The following is a 20,247-nucleotide window of genomic DNA, read 5'->3' on the forward strand; positions in this document are numbered from 1 at the left end:
AGCTCAGTGTTTTAAAAGTAATGGCGAAGGGGGGGGGGGGTTCTTGCCATTTAAGGATAAAGTCGAGAATTTGGTGTCTGCCGCTGCGAGCCATCCATCACGTCCACAATAAAGGAGTTTTTGCCTGACGCACGAAATTTATGGCTGCCCTTCTCTGCCCTAATAACTCAGAGCACTGTGTCAGAGCCTGACAGCCGTTGCCGAAAACAGCACCCCTGTTATCAATCAAAAAACACTTGCATATGTTTAACTTTTGCCTGATCAGCAAGACGTTTATAGGCTATTGAGTAATAAGATAAGTGGGCGCATTTGGATGGAAAGAAGTGATTCGTAGCAGCCACATAAAAGTCCCTTTGGACTAAAAGTGGATTCTGTTCTTTTAAAATATATATATATATATATATATTATTATTATTATTGCTGCAATATTATGTTAAAAATGTTATTAGTTTGTTGATTGGAGTCATGTGATCAGTTATAGAATGTCCTGCCAATAAATAAACTGTAAACTGCAGTTAAAGCTCTGTGTGATTTCAAAACTTGGAGGATAACATCATCAATCCTTTCTCTCTCTCTACTTCTCATGGATTGACTTTACAGAGTTGACCTGAATCTGACTGAGTTGGGGGTGGGGGTGGGGGGGGTGTAGTGTGCAGACAGCTGACAGATAGCTGGCGTGCAGGACTGAGGACTGACAGATGACAGGCTGCGTGACTGAGAGGGGAAAGAAGAAAAGGTGGAGATGTATATCAGTGCACATTGGAGAAAATGTGACAGCACGGGAGTGTTTTCTGGAGATCTTTTTTTTCCATTTCTGGACTGAAAAATGACTTTCAGATATGATTTAGATCAAACTTACAACCGATGCTGTTGTTGTTGTGTGTTTTTTTCCTAACACCTAGAAAATTAGTTTTAAGTCCCAACAAGCTGCGTAGCATGATGATAAATGTCTTCATAGGTATAATTCATTTGATAAGTGCATGTTTTGTGTATACTGTGAATTAAAATAAATGCTAATTTGTATCCAACAACCCGGAGAGTCAACCAAAGCGCATGCGTAAAAGCGCAATCCACGCAAATACGCACACAAGTATAAAATGTGTCTCCAAAGCCTCTGGGAGTGCGTAAAATGTGATCGGTGAGGAAACGTCACGACACCTCGACCTTCTGATCACATGAGCAGTGAGAGGACACCGTGGGACTAACCCAGATGCTACACGAGAGGAGGCGGAGTGATCCCTCCTGCCCACGGAGTGCGCACTCGGACCCACAGCCACAGTTTGTCAGTGTGACGCCAGGGATGAAGCTGCGCGGCTGGATCCTGCACAGCGTCTCCACCGCGGATTCAACGTCGTTTCTTTGATTTGTGGCTCTTGGTCCTGTCGGGGACTGGCTTTCTTTTACCCTACTCATGAGATTTCTGAGCATTTTCACGAGAATTGGGTCATGATCACATCGCCCACGGTTTCTGTCCTGAGAAATAGCACCAATCCAGCGTGGGAGTGCAGGAAGGACGCAGTGAACGTCCGCCAACTATCCATCCTCAACTCCGTCTCTCCGGCGGATCCGTTTCGTCAAGCTAGTCGTCTTCCAATCAAGGTTTTGAAAATGCTTACGGCTCGGGCAGGACACATCTTACATCCGGAGTATCTCCAGCCTTTACCGTCCACTCCTGTCAGTCCGATCGAGGTAAGGAAACGTGTGCGCGCTTGGTTTTTATTGTCGTCAAATCCCTATAAAATAATAATATCCAGTGAAACTAAATGTTTTTAAAATGTACTGCTTATGGATTTAGATCTTCAGATGAATAATAAATAGACTGAAGCACAAAAAAAAAACCTTGGACCATATTATGATAAATCTGGGTTTGTTATTTCTAATTTAAAGTATTTGGCCACTATCTGTGAGTGTGTATGTGTAAAAGTGACACTATTATTGTCTGCTGTTTACTGTAAATCACTCGTGTTTGTTTACCCAAATCCGAGTTTCATTTTCAAAGTTTACGCACAGTGCGTAAAATGCGCAAATGCTCATGTGCGTATTTTCACAGTTTTCACATAAAGATGTGATAAATCTCCCTGACTGTGTTTTTTCTCCTCTTGCAGCTGGATGCCAAGAAGAGCCCGCTGGCCCTTCTGGCCCAGACCTGCTCTCAGATTGGCAAACCGGACCCTCCGTCCTCCTCCAAACTGTCCTCTGTGACATCTAACGGATCATGTGACAAGGAGGCCAAATCCGGTCCGCTGAAAATGAGCGACATTGGAGCCGAGGACAAATCCAGCTTCAAACCTTACTCCAAATCGTGTGAGAAGAAGGAGTCCAGCAGCAGCAGCAGCAGCAGCCTGAATGGAGATAAAAGCTGTTTCCGAGTGCCTAGCGCCACCTGCCAGCCGTTCACCCCCAGGACAGGCAGCCCCAGCTCCTGCACCTCCGTGTCCCCGCTGCCGTCTGAAGGCAAAGCGGGGGACAAGGAGGATAAGAAGGAGTCTGAGGGCAATAAAAGCGGCACCGCAGAGAGCACAGGCAGCCATAGGATAAGTGGAATTACCTCTGATAACCAGCACCAAGAAAACACATCTGGATCCAAAACTGCTACATCAGACTCTCTATGTGTAACATCCTCCTCCTCAGTGCTGGGCTCCGGGCTGGTGGCCCCCGTGTCCCCCTATAAGCCCGGGCACACAGTGTTCCCACTGCCGCCTGCTGGTATTTCCTACCCGGGGAGTTTAGCGGGCGCGTATGGTTTTCCGCAGCCGTTCCTCCCTCCTGGAATGACCCTTGACCCCACCAAGTCCAGCAGCCAGCTTCTCAGCGCACAGTTTGCTGCTGCCAGCTCCTTGGGTTGCAGTAAAGCGGGGGCCACATCCCCTCCCCACCTCATGTCTGCCACGCTGTGCCGGGACCCGTACTGCCTCAGTTATCACTGCACGAGCCATTTGTCCGGAGCTTCCGGCGCCAACTGCGGACATGACTCAGCGGCCCTAAAGTCCGGATACCCGCTCATGTACCCCACACACCCGCTGCACGGGGTGCACTCCTCCAGCCCGTCGTTCAGCGGACACCCTTTGTACCCCTACGGCTTTGTGCTCCCCAACGACCCGCTCCCGCACGTGTGTAACTGGGTTTCAGCGAACGGACCATGTGATAAGCGCTTTTCGTCCTCCGAGGAGCTGCTGAGTCACCTGCGGACTCACACGGCCTTTGCCGGGACGGAGAAGTTGATCTCCGGGTACCCGGGCTCCGCTTCTCTCGCCAACGCGGCTGCGGCCGCTGCCATGGCCTGTCACATGCACATGGCCCCCACAGGCAGCCCGGGCACCACGTTGGCCCTCAGGGCTCCACATCACACCCTCGGACTGGGCAGCCGCTACCACCCGTACTCTAAGAGCCCGCTGCCCGCCCCAGGGGCCCCGGTGCCGGTGCCAGCGGCCACCGGGCCCTACTACTCCCCTTACGCCTTGTACGGACAAAGACTGACAACAGCCTCGGCGTTAGGATATCAGTAGACATGAAGAAATATACATTTATAAAACAGATTTAGGCCCAATGAGTTTTATATTGTGTACTGGGACTGGATCCGAGTGGGGGATCAGTGTATTTATTTCTGATAGCTTCAAGCGTGACTAAAATAAAAAGTTAATTATAATATAACGTCCACAAGCCTCAACGTGCTTTTTTTCCCCTCATTGGAAATCTTATTGACTGCACAACACAGATCTGTTTTTATGATGAACTCTTGTTTGTTTTGGGGTTTTGTTTCTGTTTTTAACTCTAAAATGGTTTTTACTAATCTTAAATTACTCTAACGTATAATTATATAGAGTTTTTTGTGGTGTGATTGATATTGATGGATGTGAAAATCAATCACAGCAGCTTCTTCCAGAATTTGAATTGATTTATTTTCTTATCTGGATGGCGTGTGGGTTTCCTCAGATTATTTTATAATTTAATGAGTATCATGTTGCTAGTGCATTATAACATCAGTAAAACTGTAACGTAAATATTTTTAATTTGTTAAATTCATTTTTAATGCTATTTTTGGGGAATATTTTTGCTGTGAATTAGCATTGGACTATAAAGTTGAGAGATGAATATCAATTTAATACATTTGGAGCACAATATAAAAAACCATTTAAATAGTTCATCATTAATCACTCATTGTGGAATCAAATTCTCTCTTTTTTCATGTATTAGGTCTTTCATAAATTAAAAATAGTGCTGCTTTGGAGCTGAAAACATCACAGTAAAAGGTCAACATGTTTTTGTTAAGGTGAGATGACATGAAGCTAAAAGTGCTAACAAGGTTTCCGTGTGTGTGCATGTGAGTGTGTGTGTTCAGATGGAAACTCTCCTGGGCTCATCGAGACACGCTGAATCTTCTCAATCACGCCATCACGGATTATTGTTTCATTAACAAAGACAAACGAGCCACTGATATCAGCAAGGGGCTCGCTAAACAAAGATTTATTATGACACCAGATGTGGGACGTTTCCACGGCTTGTGTGTGTGTGTGTGTCATCGCCGTAATGAAGCCAGGGGAAAAGCAGAGAGCATGAAATAAAGCAAGGCCTCACTATTTAATCAGCTCCTTAAAACAAATCAACTAAATCAAGCCTGTGGTGTCATTATCTGTCCACAGTAAATCAGACTGTTCTTTAGGCAATAAAATCACAATCATTAACGGCCAAATGTCACATCCATCAAAACCAATCAGCCTTCATGTAGATGAGCACTAAGGATAGCTCAGTGATAGATGGCGACGAAGCTTCAAAGCCACAACTCAGCAACAACAACCAATCAGCCATGAAGGATCATATCATGTGATGTATCTCTCACTGACAAACAATGCATTAATATTATGTGGACACATGGGAAGAAAATCTATTAACTTCTCTTGTAGAACTTAATTAATGGTTGGCAATGCGGTAAAAATCAAAACACAGGATAATTCAGTCAATACGCAACACAACTGATCACTTTTTTAGTGTTTGGGTTGGTACAGACGTCATTACTCTATAGTGAATAACACATTCACACAAACACCCTGTTTATTTTTTATTACTTGCATACAATTTAAAAATAAAATAAAAATTCAACAATAAAAATCCTAAATAATATTTTGGGTGCATGATTTAAAATTTGAACTGTTTTAACAGTGTTGTTTGGGTTTTTATACATGTAATGCCTTATTAAGAGAGAAATGTTATGCTTGAAAATACAAAGGGGAGGGAAAATACATCATATATATAGTTTGTTCCATATGAGCCAAGTAAAAAACTAATCTTCTAATTAGTCCTTAAAGCGTCCTCATCATTTATATTAAAATTAAACCCTTTCATTGTTTTGTAGATATTTTGAGAAAGTTTTTACCTAATAAAGCATGATTGAGGTCATCTGGTGCAGATGTGTAGCATTCATATGTCTCTGTTTATTGCAGTATTTAGTTCAGGGGGTTCACACACACACACACACACACACACGTCGTATATAATGAAGTGAACTCAATACATCTTCCTACGTCTTCCACAGGATCTCTTTCCCCACATGTTTGGATATTTTCAGGCGATGAGACGCTCTATTAGGATTGTGAGTCCGTGCTAAACCACATGTGCGACCCCACCTGCTTCTCTTTGAACCAAACAGCACTCCTGGACTTTCACCTGAGGTGGAACACATCAGCATCGCATTGGGTTCATGTAAAAAAAAAAAAAAAAAAAGAAGTCGCCTTCTGCACAGCTGCCTGCCATGTGCTGCTGCAACAGCCATTGTTTTTAAAGCCCAACGCATCATCACTCACACACAGAACCCACTGTCACGCATTTCCCATCAAGCAGCTTTTCAAATGAGATGTTCCCATAATGAATTTAACACCCTATTGTCATCACTGCTGATGCTCCCAATCAAGGGATTTCCTTGCTGTCAGGTAAACATTTGTGGCTTTGTATAAACTAAGCTTGTATGCTCTGGAGAGACGTGCAGATCTATGTTTACACACACCAAAAGGAATCATTTATGATGTTTTGCATGTGCAGAAAAGTGTTTCTTCTCTCATCCACAGCAACATTGTGCATGGTGGTTTATTTTTGCAGGAGAAAGCGCCACATCTATCATCACTCCATCACTTCCCTTCCTTTGACAAGCAAAGTAAACTGAAGGAATGCTGAGTTAAAGCTGGGTTTTGTTTAGCCTGTGACCTTTGGAGCATGTCCTCTTCCATTAACCCCTGTGTGGCATCAATAAAGTGAAGGAAATAAGCATGGTACACTGTGACTAGTCATAGATACTTGGTCACGCTTGTACAAAGCCATGTTTTCATGATTTACAAGGCAGCCGATGGGGAAAAGGAGGAAAGGGGATTTTTTTTCTTGGACAGTCTGTCAACATAGAAAGGAAAAGAAAGTGAAACAGTGAGTTGTACAGTGGACCCTTGTCCTTCAGCACCCAACACACACTATAATTTACACAGCAGTGACAGAGTCTATTCTGAAGACTGTCATAGGCGGAAAACTTTTTGTCTCCAAATGTCTTGTTCACAGCGAGTCGACTTCGGCTTGGCTGCAGATGATTAATGACTTGTGGCCTTATTGTGTGGAGGTGGCTAATTAACTGCAGGCTGAAGAGACACCCCCATAAAACCCAAGCTCTGATCCCCCCCCCTCCCAACTTTTCCTCCTTTCCTCATATTGGCATGTGGAAGCTCTTACTGACAAATTTGCAAGAAGCAGACCAACGTTGAGTAAGATGAATGGCCCCTGCAAACAGTAAACAGCATTTAATTGAACTATGTTTAAAAGTACGACACGCTGGCATTGTGCTTCCTTTGCTGTTCGTGCTCTCTGGATGAGAAACGAAGCCAACGTTCCCCCGCATATTGGTTTAAAATAAGCCTTGGCATATTCATGGATGGAGTTTTTTGGGTGCAGGAGCTGGCCAACACTTGTTGGTTTGCGGTTGTCGTTGAAGACTGACATCCGGAGACAGAACCAATGAGTTTCAAGAAGAAAAGACTCCTAAACACAGTGACCATGCAGTGTGGCGATATGATGGAGATTTGATCCAAGCATATGAAGACATGAGCATTCAGTGAGGCAGGACAAAGACAACATTATTTATTTAGCCGAAGCCACACAGTCTGCTCCTTTGTGTCCGCAAATAAGACACATGACCAGCCAATGGTTGCACAGACATCCTCTCCACTTTATCTCCCCCTTCCTATTATTAGCTTTGTTAACGTACCCTATTGCCGTGTTTGCAGTCATGTCGACAGGCTATCAGGCTAATCAAGTTACAATCGAACTTGTGCGCTTTGCCCAACATGACAGTTTTAGTGGCAGATATACGGCCTTGACCTATGCAAGAGAAACAACGGACACAATTTGTAGATGTTTCTTGAGGACATTTTTTTTTAACTTCAGCAGTGAAAATGATAAATAGCCAGAGAACTGAAATGCTCCTTTCATAATGCTGGAAATGAAAAATACACCAAGTAAACCCAAAGTAGTGCAAAATGAATAATGCCAGCTGGCAGAGCATTACCAGTGATGGACATTTCACTTACCAATGTCAAATATAACAGAATTGTGTACATTAATATACAAGAGGGCCTGCAGAATCCAGGCTGCCATCTGGTTAAATCGACAGTGTAATCTACAGCACGTAATTAGGGCTGAGGAGCAGAGTTTCTCTTTAATCTTTCTTCAGCTTTCAAAGATTTTTTCCATCTGCACCATGTGGCACATCATTTTTCTTTAAGACAAATGGGTTGTTTTGTATGATCCAAAAGTAGATCAGCAGAAAACAATCAATCATGTGAAGGGTCGGAGAGAAAGAAGGATTGAGATCTGGATTGTGATTTTATTCCCCACCCCCCTTTTCTCATCCTCAATATCCCACCTTGGTTTTTCCAACATTAATGGCTTGAAATATATCAGAATTTTTCCCATGATGCTCGAGAACAATATTATGGCTAACCCAGAGCCCTTGACGATGAAATTGCAGCTTAATTTAGTGGTTCCTAATCGGCTTTGTTCCCTGTGGTGTTCCACAACAGATGGTGACCTGTAGGAGTCTGTGACACCAGAACCAAAAATCCACATCGAAGACAAAACACTTGGTGTCATCCTGTCGGCAAATTAGTGAGATAACACAAATGTCAGATGCCGGCATCCTGTGGCAATCATCACCCCTCCCTCTATCCATTACAGGAGCACTGATGCTTTCACCGCACGACAAAAAGGAAATTGGTGCAGGTTTTTTTTTTTAATAGGAGACCTGTCTGTCAGCTGGCTCTCAAGTCCTAACATATCACCGGCACTCAGCTGAGGCTGAACATTCAGGGCGTCGAGAAGAAGACGGATGACTCGCAGGCCTTTGAAGTGCTCTGGCAGTTCAGATGGCTCAGCAACGCTGACAGAGGAATATACACAACAGAGCAACCAATAATGAGACCATTAAACATTCCAGCCACCTGACAGACTGACAAAAACAGCCTGGCTGCACATCAGTCATCTACTAAGTCATAACCTTGACAATTAGTCGCCTCTGATGCTGCCCGTAGCCCTTGAGCCAGCACAACTGTGTGGGACGCCACTTAGATAGGAGAAAGCAAAGGGCTAAACCAGATTCCCTAATTCAGATTGATAAAGACATAGGCACAGCAGAGACCCTAATGATGGATTCAGAATCAGTTGGCAGGCTTTTTGTAAAGTAACGACTCTCAAAGGATGAATGAGAAGAGGGAGAAAAAAGCACAAACTGTGCGTTAATTATTTTCCTGGCTGCTTCTGAAGATGTTTCGGCTAGGAACACAGAAATGGATTCAGCATATGTTTATGGCCCTGCCTGCTCAAATATGTGTTTTAATGATGCCCCGCAGACATTTGGAAGACGCGTAAACACTCCTACGAAAACCAGCACTTATATGTTTCAATATAATTCTTGGCACACATGAGAAGTTTTTTACTGTGTGTCAAACAGGTTATATGCCATACATCTGTGTTTCTGTAGCAACGTGCCAAATTTCGAGTTCAAGGCTATTAAAAAGCTTTATGGATATTGTTTGCATGAAAGCTTGTTTTAGTTTGTTTTTAGACAATATTTCCAGCCTAGTTTGTTGTTTTTCGCCTCGTAAATCTTTTCCTAATGTCTAAAGTATTTAGTTTACATTATAAATCCAAAGCAGTTGACCCTCTGAAAAAAGGGGGACTATGTTGTCATCAACCTGTTCACTCTTTGTAGCTACCGCATGACAAATGAGCTATGTGAAATGAGAGTTTCGCTTTGCTTTCACAACTGTGGAGAAAAATCAGAATCTCTGACACAGGAATTGGTGACAGTACCTAAAGAACTACTGTATCCCCTTCTCATTTGCAAAAAAAGCAAAAATCCAGGCCAATGACTGTTTACAAAAAGTACCTGAGAAGCCGCTGCATACTATCCAAGCCCTGAGGATGATAAATGACTTTGCTAACCCAGTGGGACGGCAGACCCAAATGAGAACGGAGCTAATTGCCGTGCGAAATACTTTGGCATGAAGGGAAAGAAAATGCAGCCAAGAAAAGGCCCAGTTGCTGCTCTGAACTCCAAGCTGGCTTTTGCTTACAAGAGTTCACATGGTGTCCATAAATCATGCTCTGCTTGAAGCTGAAACTGCCCTTAGTCATCAACATGCAATAAACTGAGTGACAGATTCCATCCTGAATACATTAGCCCCCAGTTCAAACGAGGCTCGTTTTTTCAAAGAAATCTCCTTCCAACATGAACTTCACAGGAAACGAAAACCAGATGGAGGGGGATTGCTGTGTATAACATACACTGAACTTGTCCGATATGAAAAGAAAAGACACAAGAGTTTAAAACAACAAGAAAACATGTCAATGAGGAAATGACAGGGGTCAATTTAAGGCATCCTGGGTTTTTGAGATCCTTCAAACATTGCTTCAGCTATGACTTTATCCCCAGGCTGTTAATCTGGAGCACATTACTCATTTCTTTACTGACAGGTGACCTGAAATGTGGTTTCACTTTGTGGTACAGCGACACAGGTGAGCTGAGGACCCAATTCAGTTCTCGTTCTGAGGCATGGATACAAACCACTAAATTACAAAGTGGACCAAGGATAAAATTAATTAAGTATTAGATCATTCTTTGGAGGTTAAGACTGAAACCTTTGTTTTTCATTGACTGCAGTGATTTTGGGTCGATAATAAGTGTTACAATGTGACTTCTTATGCAATAGCCTCCATTTCATTTTGAAAACAAGTCAAACATATTTATTGAGTCCTGCCCCATGTCTAAACACTGAACCTTTTATTATTATCTTATTTTTATGGTTCATTAAATGTTGCAAATAATTAAAGTGGAAAAGCCAAAGATTAAGGTCAGTAATACTTTAGTTGTGAGTGAAAATTTTCTGTTTTAAGCTAATGGTGAATAAAACCACCAATAATTGATCATCTACTGCATCAGGATATCGAGTATAAAATGCTAACATGTTTAGCTTATCAACTAATAAAAGTATATTCAAATGTTGACCATGACAATGTACTGAATGGCTGTTTATAAAGCAAAAGAAGCATTTGATTTCTTATTATCGATCAATAAATAAAGTTTATTTAGATACATTTAAGTTCTTTGCATGGAGAAAGTCTATAAAAAACTCAAGAAAGTTCCCAAGAGAAGTTGCTTGTGACTCTTTGTGAAAATTGAACTAGTTGACGGTAGCCTAAAACCTGGTTTTCATGCAAAAGCACCTGCCCTATTTAAACAGATAATATATTCAATAGTAAGTGCTTGAGCAGATGTTGAGGTATCAGGGGTCCAAAGATTATGGAGCATCCAGTATTGAACTAGATCAAAAGGCAATGACACGAACAGCCATAGTTCTTAATAAATTCCAGTTTGGATACAGACGGGAGCCAAAGCCCCTTCCATCTTCTTCTTAGAAATAGATCTGCACTACTTTGTCTCTCTCTCTCTGAGGATCCATCACTGGTTTCTTTTCTGCCAAATTGTAAAGCCTCAACCAAAGAAAAACCCACTTGGAAATTATTTTAAAACTCCTGGAGTTTTGCTTGTGAAACTGTAACACAGTAGAATGACTTATTTGCGTTTGTTCTCTGCTCCCAGAGATCTAAGTTTTTCACTGAGGACTGCGGTGTCAGTTTAAGACATCGATGACATCTTCCATTCACACTGCATCTCCTCCTCACATCTCGCACGCATTCCACAACAAAGAGAGATGCCCCGAGTCATCATCCATCAAACTGAGCCTTTTATGGCCCATCAAAAGACAATGAACTGCCAGTGTGAAAGCAGCCATTGCAACTTGAAGTGACAGCGAATACTCCAGACGCAGATTAAATAGTGTTAGAAATGAGAGAGCAACATAATGTTTGGGTAATTTGCGGGAATTAGATGTTACAATTGATCCTTATAAAGGTGGGGGGGGGGGTCTCTCTGATTGTTTAGTTTACTTTTGTTTTGAAGTGTGGGTTTCATTTCAAGCTCACAGTTCCAGCACCACGTCTGTAAAGCCTCATAAGGTACGAGCGACATTGTAAGATATAAAACAGCCCTCACAAGCTTATTTCCCCTCAAAAACCTGTAATTTACTGCAGAGGAAGCTCCTGGCGGGACATTACATCACCGTGTACAATAAAAGGATCCCTAACATTAACCATCAACAGCTCTTTGTATGTTATCTCCCATGGATTATTCCTCTGCAGTCAACCATCAAGCACTGTGGGCAAGGCAGCACGTGCATAGCCGTGGTGACACATGCACTGTAGGTTTGGTGAAGTGCTCAACAGAGGACGGGTGAAACGGGACACCGGCATGATTACACTGTATCCTGCCTGTTTCTGATTTATTGTGACAGCAGAAACTCCCTGTAGAACCATGTCATCAGGTGCCGGGGCGGGTACTGTATACGATACCTGATAGGCTTCAGGCTTTCACAAAAAAAAAAAAAAACCTTGTGAGAAAGTCTCAGACTGCTATTTCTCGACTAATGGATGAGGAAAACAGGCCTCTAGTGTCTGACTTGCAAAGTAACAGCTGTGGATCCACTGAAGCTCAAAGTTTCAATGAGACAAACAAACAGCCAGAAAACACGTATCTGAATGCTTGTGCAATCACAGTCGTTGGCCGACGTCTACAAGTGTTACGATGTGTTCACAACAAAACTTCAGGGAGTCTGGTGACTAGATTACATTTAAAATCAATTTAAATGACGTGACATCAAGTGACTTGACTCAAATCGCGCGATTGAGTCGCTACAAGCCGGTCAAAGTTTTCAAGCGACGTCCAGTAACGCTGTGTCCCAACATCCAATCAGCGATGAGTTTCTCCCTGTGTTACTTCCCAGGTCATCACGTCACTGGTTGATATCTTACAGTGGCACCGCCGGCCCGAATCCTGTACGCACTGTGCGTACTATTTTTTTTGAAGGTGTGGAAAAAAACAAATTTTACGATTTTTTTTTCATTGTTTTTGGGAGGGGATAATAAATATCTTGGGTTGTAATAGGCTAAACATGCTGAGTCCACTTACTTTTTAAGCCAATTAATTGAAGCCCAACATAAAGGCCAATGATTGTCATTTACGTCATCCGTCACTAACTGATTTTGAAGCTTAACGAATGCAGCTGAAGCGACTAGGTTACATTCAAAGTCATTGTAAATGATGCAATCTCAAGCGAACCAACTTGTGCGATTCCAACGACAAAGTCCTGTGCGACCAAGTCGCTAAAAGTTGAAAAATTTTAACTTTTCAATCGACTTCAAGCGACAACTCTCCCGTCCTTCACTGTCTGTAGAGCCGAGGCAGTAGCCCCTCCCTCCCACTACAGTGAGACGGCTGCAGCGGGAGGGCTGTACACTTCCTCAGCTTACAGGGGCAAAATTAGAGCCTGAATAAGCCTACATCCAGAGTGAACTCATCCTTTAGTAAATCTGTAACTCCTGTACGTACTATGAAATTGAATCCTGGCGGCGCCACTGACATCTTATATAAATGACACGATGAAGTGAGCAAAAACCGTGACTATGTTCAAGCGACTCATCACGGGCGATTTAAGCAACAAGTGTCGCAGAATTCCCGTTTGGTGGGAATGCACCTTTAGTAGGGATGAAAAACCTGCATCGCATTTATAAGGACTCAGACTTTCCTTGATCACAGAAGATAGATGTAAAACTCAAAATTCATGTTCTGAAATGGAAAAATTATCTTCTCAATCAAACTACTGTATTTCGAGCCAAATGAAATAAAACAGCTAGATGACACTCACTTATTACATGTTCTGGGACCATATCACTCATTTCCATGTTATTTATTCTCCTGTAAAAAAAAAAAAAAAAAAAGTGTCTAGAAAGCAAACAGATGTCAAGTTTTTTGCAATCTAATCTTGCATGATTTCAGTTTCATCTGAAGCATACAAATATAAGATTAATAAGAGTACTTATTAGCATGTTTGGTAGGATATAGAGACGTTTAATGGCCAGTAAAGTATTCTAAACAGGGAAAGACCATGAAAGAGAAAATAAAAAAATAGGTCAAATTTGGGAAATTTTGAAATGAAAAATCTGCCAGTCTGTCATAGAGCCAACACATAGAGACCAAAAAAACAATGATTCTTCTTTAACACGCATTGGAAGAACATGTAGTCGTCTTTCTGTGAGGCAGAAGTGTTTCTCGCTCTTACTTTCACTAGATCAAATGAAACTTCAAATCCTGTAAATGTTACTTTAAATAAGCACCATGTGTGTTTCCCTTAAATCCGTCTATAAAATGGATTAGATGGGCTTGATCGCTTTTCATAAAAAGGGATGTTTACTTCCCAGGATGTCGTGCACAGTCCTGAGAACTGTTCCAGGAAGCTTGTGCATGTGCTCAGCCTCATGTTTATTACTCTGTGCTGTGAACATTACAATAAAATCAAACTAATGAGATACTACAGCAGTAAATTATGAATGTTAATGTAGCCTTGTGATCCCTTTAGGGAATAATTGAATATATACTTAATTAACACTTTCATTAAAATCTTCAAAGAGTAATGTGCGATCGTTGTAGCTCTTCTGCCAACTATCAATTCTGACTCTTATATTGTCCAAGATAATAAAAAAAAATGGTGTTTATAGCCATACCACCTGAATGCAGCTCTTTGAGCATAAAAAGGGAGAAATTACTCAGAATAAAGGAATTATCGAGGAAAGCAGCGCAAATGACTCAATAAAACTGTTAAGCGACCAAGCTAGCTGTGGCTAACGTGATTAATCACAGGCGTTCCAAGATTGGATTTATTTCGTCTTTTATTTCTCCTTTCATGACTAACTGTGAACACCACCCTTAATATATCGCCCATGTTTCTAGATTACTACTGACTAATGAGGATTCAAAATGACTCTTATCTACATTAACGTCTTTTTATTTGAAAAGTCAATAGAGCCCGAGTGTGTGTGTGCGAGGAATATTTTAGCAAGGCCGCTGATCCCTCACAAGCCTCACAATTAGAAAAGCCTTTCAAAGACACCCTGACATTTATAGGAGTACACACGTGTGTCGTTACATTTACGATTTTCCACCAGTTTCGATGTTTTCACTCCAATAGCACGCGTTTATATGGATATTTCTGACTCGTTCGCATTCAAGTGAAATATCTAAACGCTCCAACAGAAGCTTGTCACCTATTTTCTCTGCAGAGAATCAATGGTTTCGGACAAATTAGGCGATACATTACCTTTAGGCTGCTTCTCATGGTGGAGGGCTTATAGGGAGACATTTTAATGAAAGAATCCAGCTCTGTAATGACCGCAGTGATTCATAAATGAAATCAATCCCACATCGGTTAAGTATCATCCAGAGCCTTAAATCTCAGCATCGTGCTCTAAACAATGGTTTAAAGCAATGTTAAATGCAGAGATGGGTATCTTCTATCAGAGCAGGGGCCACAAAAATGTGATTGTCTGATCCGAGGGACACATTATCAACATTCATGTTAGCATTTAAAAAAATACCAATCTGAGCATTGTTACAGGAGAGAACAAAGATTTTTGTCTTTGTAGTCCTTTTGTTTGGGTTTTGTTAGTGTTTTTTAATTAATGTTGTCTATTTTCCTGTCAATAGAGCAATTTTTGTGTGTTTTTGTGTCACTGTTGTCAATTTGTGTATTTTTCTGTCATTTTGTGCAAACTCGTCGGCATTTTGTGTGTCTTTGAAGTCCTTTTGTATATGTTGTTGTCATTTTTGTAGTAATTTTGTGTTTTAGTGGTTCTTTAGTGTGTCTTTGTTATCATTTTATGTACTTTCATTGACATTTTGTGCATTTTGCTGTCATTTTCTGTGTTTCTGGAGTTTTATGTGTTATGTTGGGCTTCATAACTTCCAACTTCATGAATCATAATTTTGTTTTGGGGGCCGCACAGAATTAGACTGAGGGCCGCCAGTTGCCTATGTCTGCTTTAATGAATGCAGATTGAGTTCATTACCGAGTCTGAAAACATGGATGAAGTCACTGAATCTGTTGACACGCTCTGAAGGAAAGGTGAAACGCAGGCCTCGGGGCGGCGCTTTGTCAGACTGGTCTGCTGTGCCACTACACTGTTGTTCTTTCCATCTATGATTTACCCCAGCTGAGCATGGCTAAACGGCCCCCCGGAGAGGGATTAATTTTCATGTTTGCCAATCTGCCTTTATACCTGCCCGCAGTGACCATAAATACACTTTATGCCTCCCATAGAGGGGCTTAAAGAAGCTGTTTGTCCAAGTCCTGTATGGACTCGTATTGGCAATATTCTTGATGGATGACAACAGCAAAAGTTTAGAAGACGCCCCAGAGAGTTTCTCAATTTCATTTATATGGAAAATTTACATTTGAGAAGAATGCATGCCTAACGTCAAACTGGCATACATGTGTATGAGAGAAAAAAATGTATATTATTGTACTATTACTGGCAATTTTTCTGAAATTTAAGTGCTAGCGCTTAAATATCATTTAAAATGCGAGCCAACAGGATTGGGGTCAATTACATTTTTGAATTACAATTACATTTTGAATTATCCATGTTCAAATACAATTTAATTACGATTACAGTGACCAGCATTTTTTCCAATTAAAATGTAATTTTTTATTTTTTTTATCCTCAGAAAGTCAATTACAATTATGTTCTCAATTACAATTACTGAGACTGAAATAAAACACCTAATAAGTTATCATCTCTTTAGGATAACAGTTCTAAATCAGCTGTAAAATACACTAAAAACAAATATCTATCATTTATTTATCTTTTTCTATCCATTGATTAACTTGTTATGCTTCCTAATCAATAAAAATGTTATTAATATTTATGGTGTGGGCGTCTGAGCCTTTTTTCTGTCAGTATATCTCTAGATTTAAATTATTTAAAATGGTGAAATGTGGGAAAGCTTGATATGAAACATATTTTAATAACTGTTAACTAAATATGTGTAGAACTGTAACATGGTCGCACAGTTTTGCGTTAAATTATAATTTAATTTTCATGCCAATTACAATTACAAGTTACAATTATATGAACTCAATTACAATTTCAATACGATTACAACAGCAACAGATTTTTTTTAATTACACGATTACAATAATAATTGACACCAACCCTGCTAGTCAATATGTTTTTATTAATTAGTTAATTTCTAGTTTGTTCATGATTTTCCCACTGAAATCAAACTCTGACTCTTCTTCTGTGAGGCAAAGGAGCTAACCAATAGCCACCAGTTCAAACTCCAAAGCCATTAATAAGTTGCCATAGTTACTCTTAAAAAGCTAAGCTACTGCTACATGATACATCTAGGCGAAGTATCTCTACTTAATTAATAAGAACTTTCTATAAAAATGTGGAACCTAGGAATACTTGATATTAGCACACGAGCACAGGCGACACCTTAGCATTATGCTAACCGTGGTAGCTACAGCTGTTTTAAAGCACATTTAACGACAGGGCAAGGTTCAGTCAAATGTCACCACGTTACCACCTGTTAGGTGCTTTAATGCTAAATTAGACGGACAAACTGCATGGGAGGTCTGGTTTATTTAAATAAAGTCTCACTGGGATAAATATAGAGATGTGGTGTTTGTCTGGAGGTGATTTAAGGCGTCACGTCACATGACACTAACCTAACAACTCTGAACTCTGCTGAACAGCTCTCATCACAGAGCTGGGCGTGTGCAGGGCACGCCCGTGACAATACATGAGTCCATATTAATATGTTTTATACAATAACTACTTCAGAATCAGAATCAGGTTTTCATTCACCAAGTACAGTTAAAAACAAAGAATTTAGATGGCATTTGGTACAAAGAACATGATAAATATAAAGGCTCAGGATAAATAAAGGATAAATATATACATATATACATGTGCTGCAGGTAATATTGTCTTTTATGGATGAAACTATTTCAAAATAACTTGAAATCTAGGGGTACACTGACACAAAAAAGGCTCAGACGCCCTCACCAAAAATATTAAAACCAATGTATTCATTGATTAGGAAGCCTAACGAGGTAACCAAGAAATGTGAAACTAATTAGATGATAGATAATATTTATTAGTGTATTTTACACTAGACATGGGTCAAATTGACCTGTTAGCATTAGAGATGCTAACAGAAAGCTAACACAGGAGGAAGGTTGCATTTTATATGCACTTAATTATTAAAGGCTCAGTAATAGTGATTAATTGTAATTGAACTTTAGTAATTGAGAACTTAATTGTAATTTAATTTAAGGGGGAAAAAAATAGAAGTAATTGTAATTGGAAAAAAATGCAGATCACCATAATTGTAATTGAGTTGTAATTGAACATGAATAATTGAAGACATAACTGTAATTTAATAATGTATTTGACCCCAACCCTGGTATTGACACATGGTAGAAGAAACACACATCGCTCAGAGCAAACGGAACCACACACTTACGTCAGACAGAGAAAAACGCGGCCCACATGGTTACGCAGATAAACGCACAGTAACACGCGCTACACCCTTCCCAGTCAATAGGAGGTTGATTGGTTGGCTAGCTGTGGCACATCTAGTTAGCGGGATATTGTCGCGCTTGACATTTATCATCGCTTCAGGGTCGTGAACTTGAAGCTAAACAGCAGCTGAATCATTAAATGTGAACGGCAGCAGCTTTGTTGTCTCCGAGGCACTGATATATAAGTGTTTTCATGCTGAAATGAGTGAGTAACTTCCGCTAAGCTAAACACGTCTTTGTTGAAACTGGGCCGTCATGCCCTAAGAGGGACATATAATCTGTGTTTGGTGAAACAATGGGCTCTTTAACAAGCTGGTTTTTTTTACTGCATTAGATATTAATGTCAATTACCACTAGAGAGAGACGCCTTACTTTAAAAGAATTCCTAAAGAGGGAAATGGAGTCTTTACTGCTTTACTTATTAGAGGAATGCAGAGAAGGAAAGTAGATCAAGTGCTTTAAAGCAGTGGTTCTCAAACTGTTTTGTCCAACTAACACATTTAGCTCAGATTTCTGTGAAAAAACAACTATAGCGTAAATAAGTGAAACAGTATTTAGTGAATCCTGAATAGATTTATTACTTTCAAGAACTTCATTGTCATGTTTGTATGTTTGCGTACACGATAGTGTCCTCAATTTTTGACAAATCCACTTCAATTTTTTTCTGTGAATTGTTTTTTGATCACAGATGAGACCATTTAATTCTGGTGAAGGTAGGTTCAAGATCAAGGTCACAAAAAATGATCAAAAATCACAAAATTCCTTTTCTTTAGCGTTGGGCAAAATTTCTAAAAATTAATATCTATGTCAGATCTTCATTGATTCATTCAAGATTTCACAGGATGTTGTAAGGCTATGACATGCAACATCTGACCAAACATGATCCGGATCTGATCCAGATTGCTGACTCAGCATTTTTTTTTAAAATTAACATTGGAAAGCCCATTTACGACCTTCAAAAATTCCTATAGTTTAAATAAGTTTGTTATTTCATTCAAATTTGGTGGATTGATGTCAGGTTGTGACCTCTATCAAAATGTGGAGTTTCGTACGGATTCGATCCAGAATGTGGATTTGGCAGCAGGTTGAAGATACAGTTTGGTTAAGATCTGGATCCAGATCCAGGTTTGAGAGTTAAAATAAACCATGTTGAATGTCCACCATCTTTGAAAGTCATTTCTGCGGTCGTTTGTGGATTAATGGCTGTCAAATCTGGTTTAAGAAGAGTTCTGAGATAATACGGTCATCTCCCAGCTGGTGTTGGACACACACTGACCTTTGTATTTTCACTTTCTAATCATCATTTTATGAGTCAGTTTGTATGTTTTTGGTGTCATTTTTGTGTATTTTGTTGTTGTCTGTTCTGTTTATTATTCAGCATATTTTTCTCTTATTGTGTGTGTCGTTGGTATGAAATCTCATGTTGTTTTGTATGTATCTCTGCTACTTTTGTGTATGTTTCTCTCATTTAGTGTGTGTTTGTTGTTGTTTTGTGAGTTACTTGTAATATTTAGTATAATTATAATTTTTAACCAAACATAAACATTATAAAACCCCATATTTTTACCACCTGTAGTGCCATCCCGTACCTCTAGGGGCACACGTAGCCCAATTTGAGAAACACTGCAAATAACACAAAGATTGAATTATTAGTGTCCCAATGACCTTCGAACAAGGTCATTTACGTCTGCCTGACAACAACGATGTAATTTTAACCGTACATTTCCTGTGCCAGGGAAAATAAAGCACTCAGAGGGTTTATTTATCAGATTAATTAATTCACTGCTGATTGTGGAGTTCAATAAAACAAAGCAAATAGGGTGCTAAACGAAAGCATTGCACTCGCCCTCTCAGTTTAAAAAAATAAAATCAATAGTGAAAGGACAAAGAAGCTCTAGCCATCACTTGATTCTCTTATCAGTGTGATTTAGTGGATGCGGATGATGTTAAATAACTGTAAATTCTTATCTTTGACTTTGTGGGTGGTTTATGGCAGTTTCAACAGCAGTTCAGAGACAGAATGTCCATACCTTCTCCTGGACACACGATTTATGGCTTTATTACTCTTTGTCTAAAAGAGTAGAGAAACATATAATTGAAAGGAAGAGATAACAGCAAGTGAGTGGAAGAGGCGTGCAGAAACGGAGAATCATCGCTATGAGAGACATATCACGCTGACAGTTTCATAGCCCCGTGGTTTTTTTTGTTTTTTCTTTGGTGGGGGGGGTTTGCTCTTATG

At 40.3% G+C, this 20,247-nt stretch overlaps 1 protein-coding gene and 1 long non-coding RNA gene across 6 annotated transcripts in view; one reads left to right on the plus strand and one right to left on the minus strand.

The window, feature by feature from the left end:
- Positions 1–20,247, minus strand: part of LOC114481285 (uncharacterized) — a 179,923-nt gene that overhangs the window by 155,202 nt on the left and 4,474 nt on the right. The gene's annotated exons all lie outside the window — the stretch shown is intronic.
- Positions 1,065–3,655, plus strand: LOC114481284 (zinc finger protein 503-like). The gene is made up of 2 exons (XM_028475979.1): positions 1,065–1,689; positions 2,106–3,655. The coding sequence occupies exons 1-2, from the start codon at positions 1,447–1,449 to the stop codon at positions 3,504–3,506; spliced, it is 1,644 nt and encodes a 547-aa protein (XP_028331780.1). The 5' UTR covers positions 1,065–1,446; the 3' UTR covers positions 3,507–3,655.

Source organism: Gouania willdenowi, chromosome 19 (genome assembly GCF_900634775.1).
Source record: "Gouania willdenowi chromosome 19, fGouWil2.1, whole genome shotgun sequence".
Classification (NCBI taxonomy): domain Eukaryota; kingdom Metazoa; phylum Chordata; class Actinopteri; order Blenniiformes; family Gobiesocidae; genus Gouania; species Gouania willdenowi.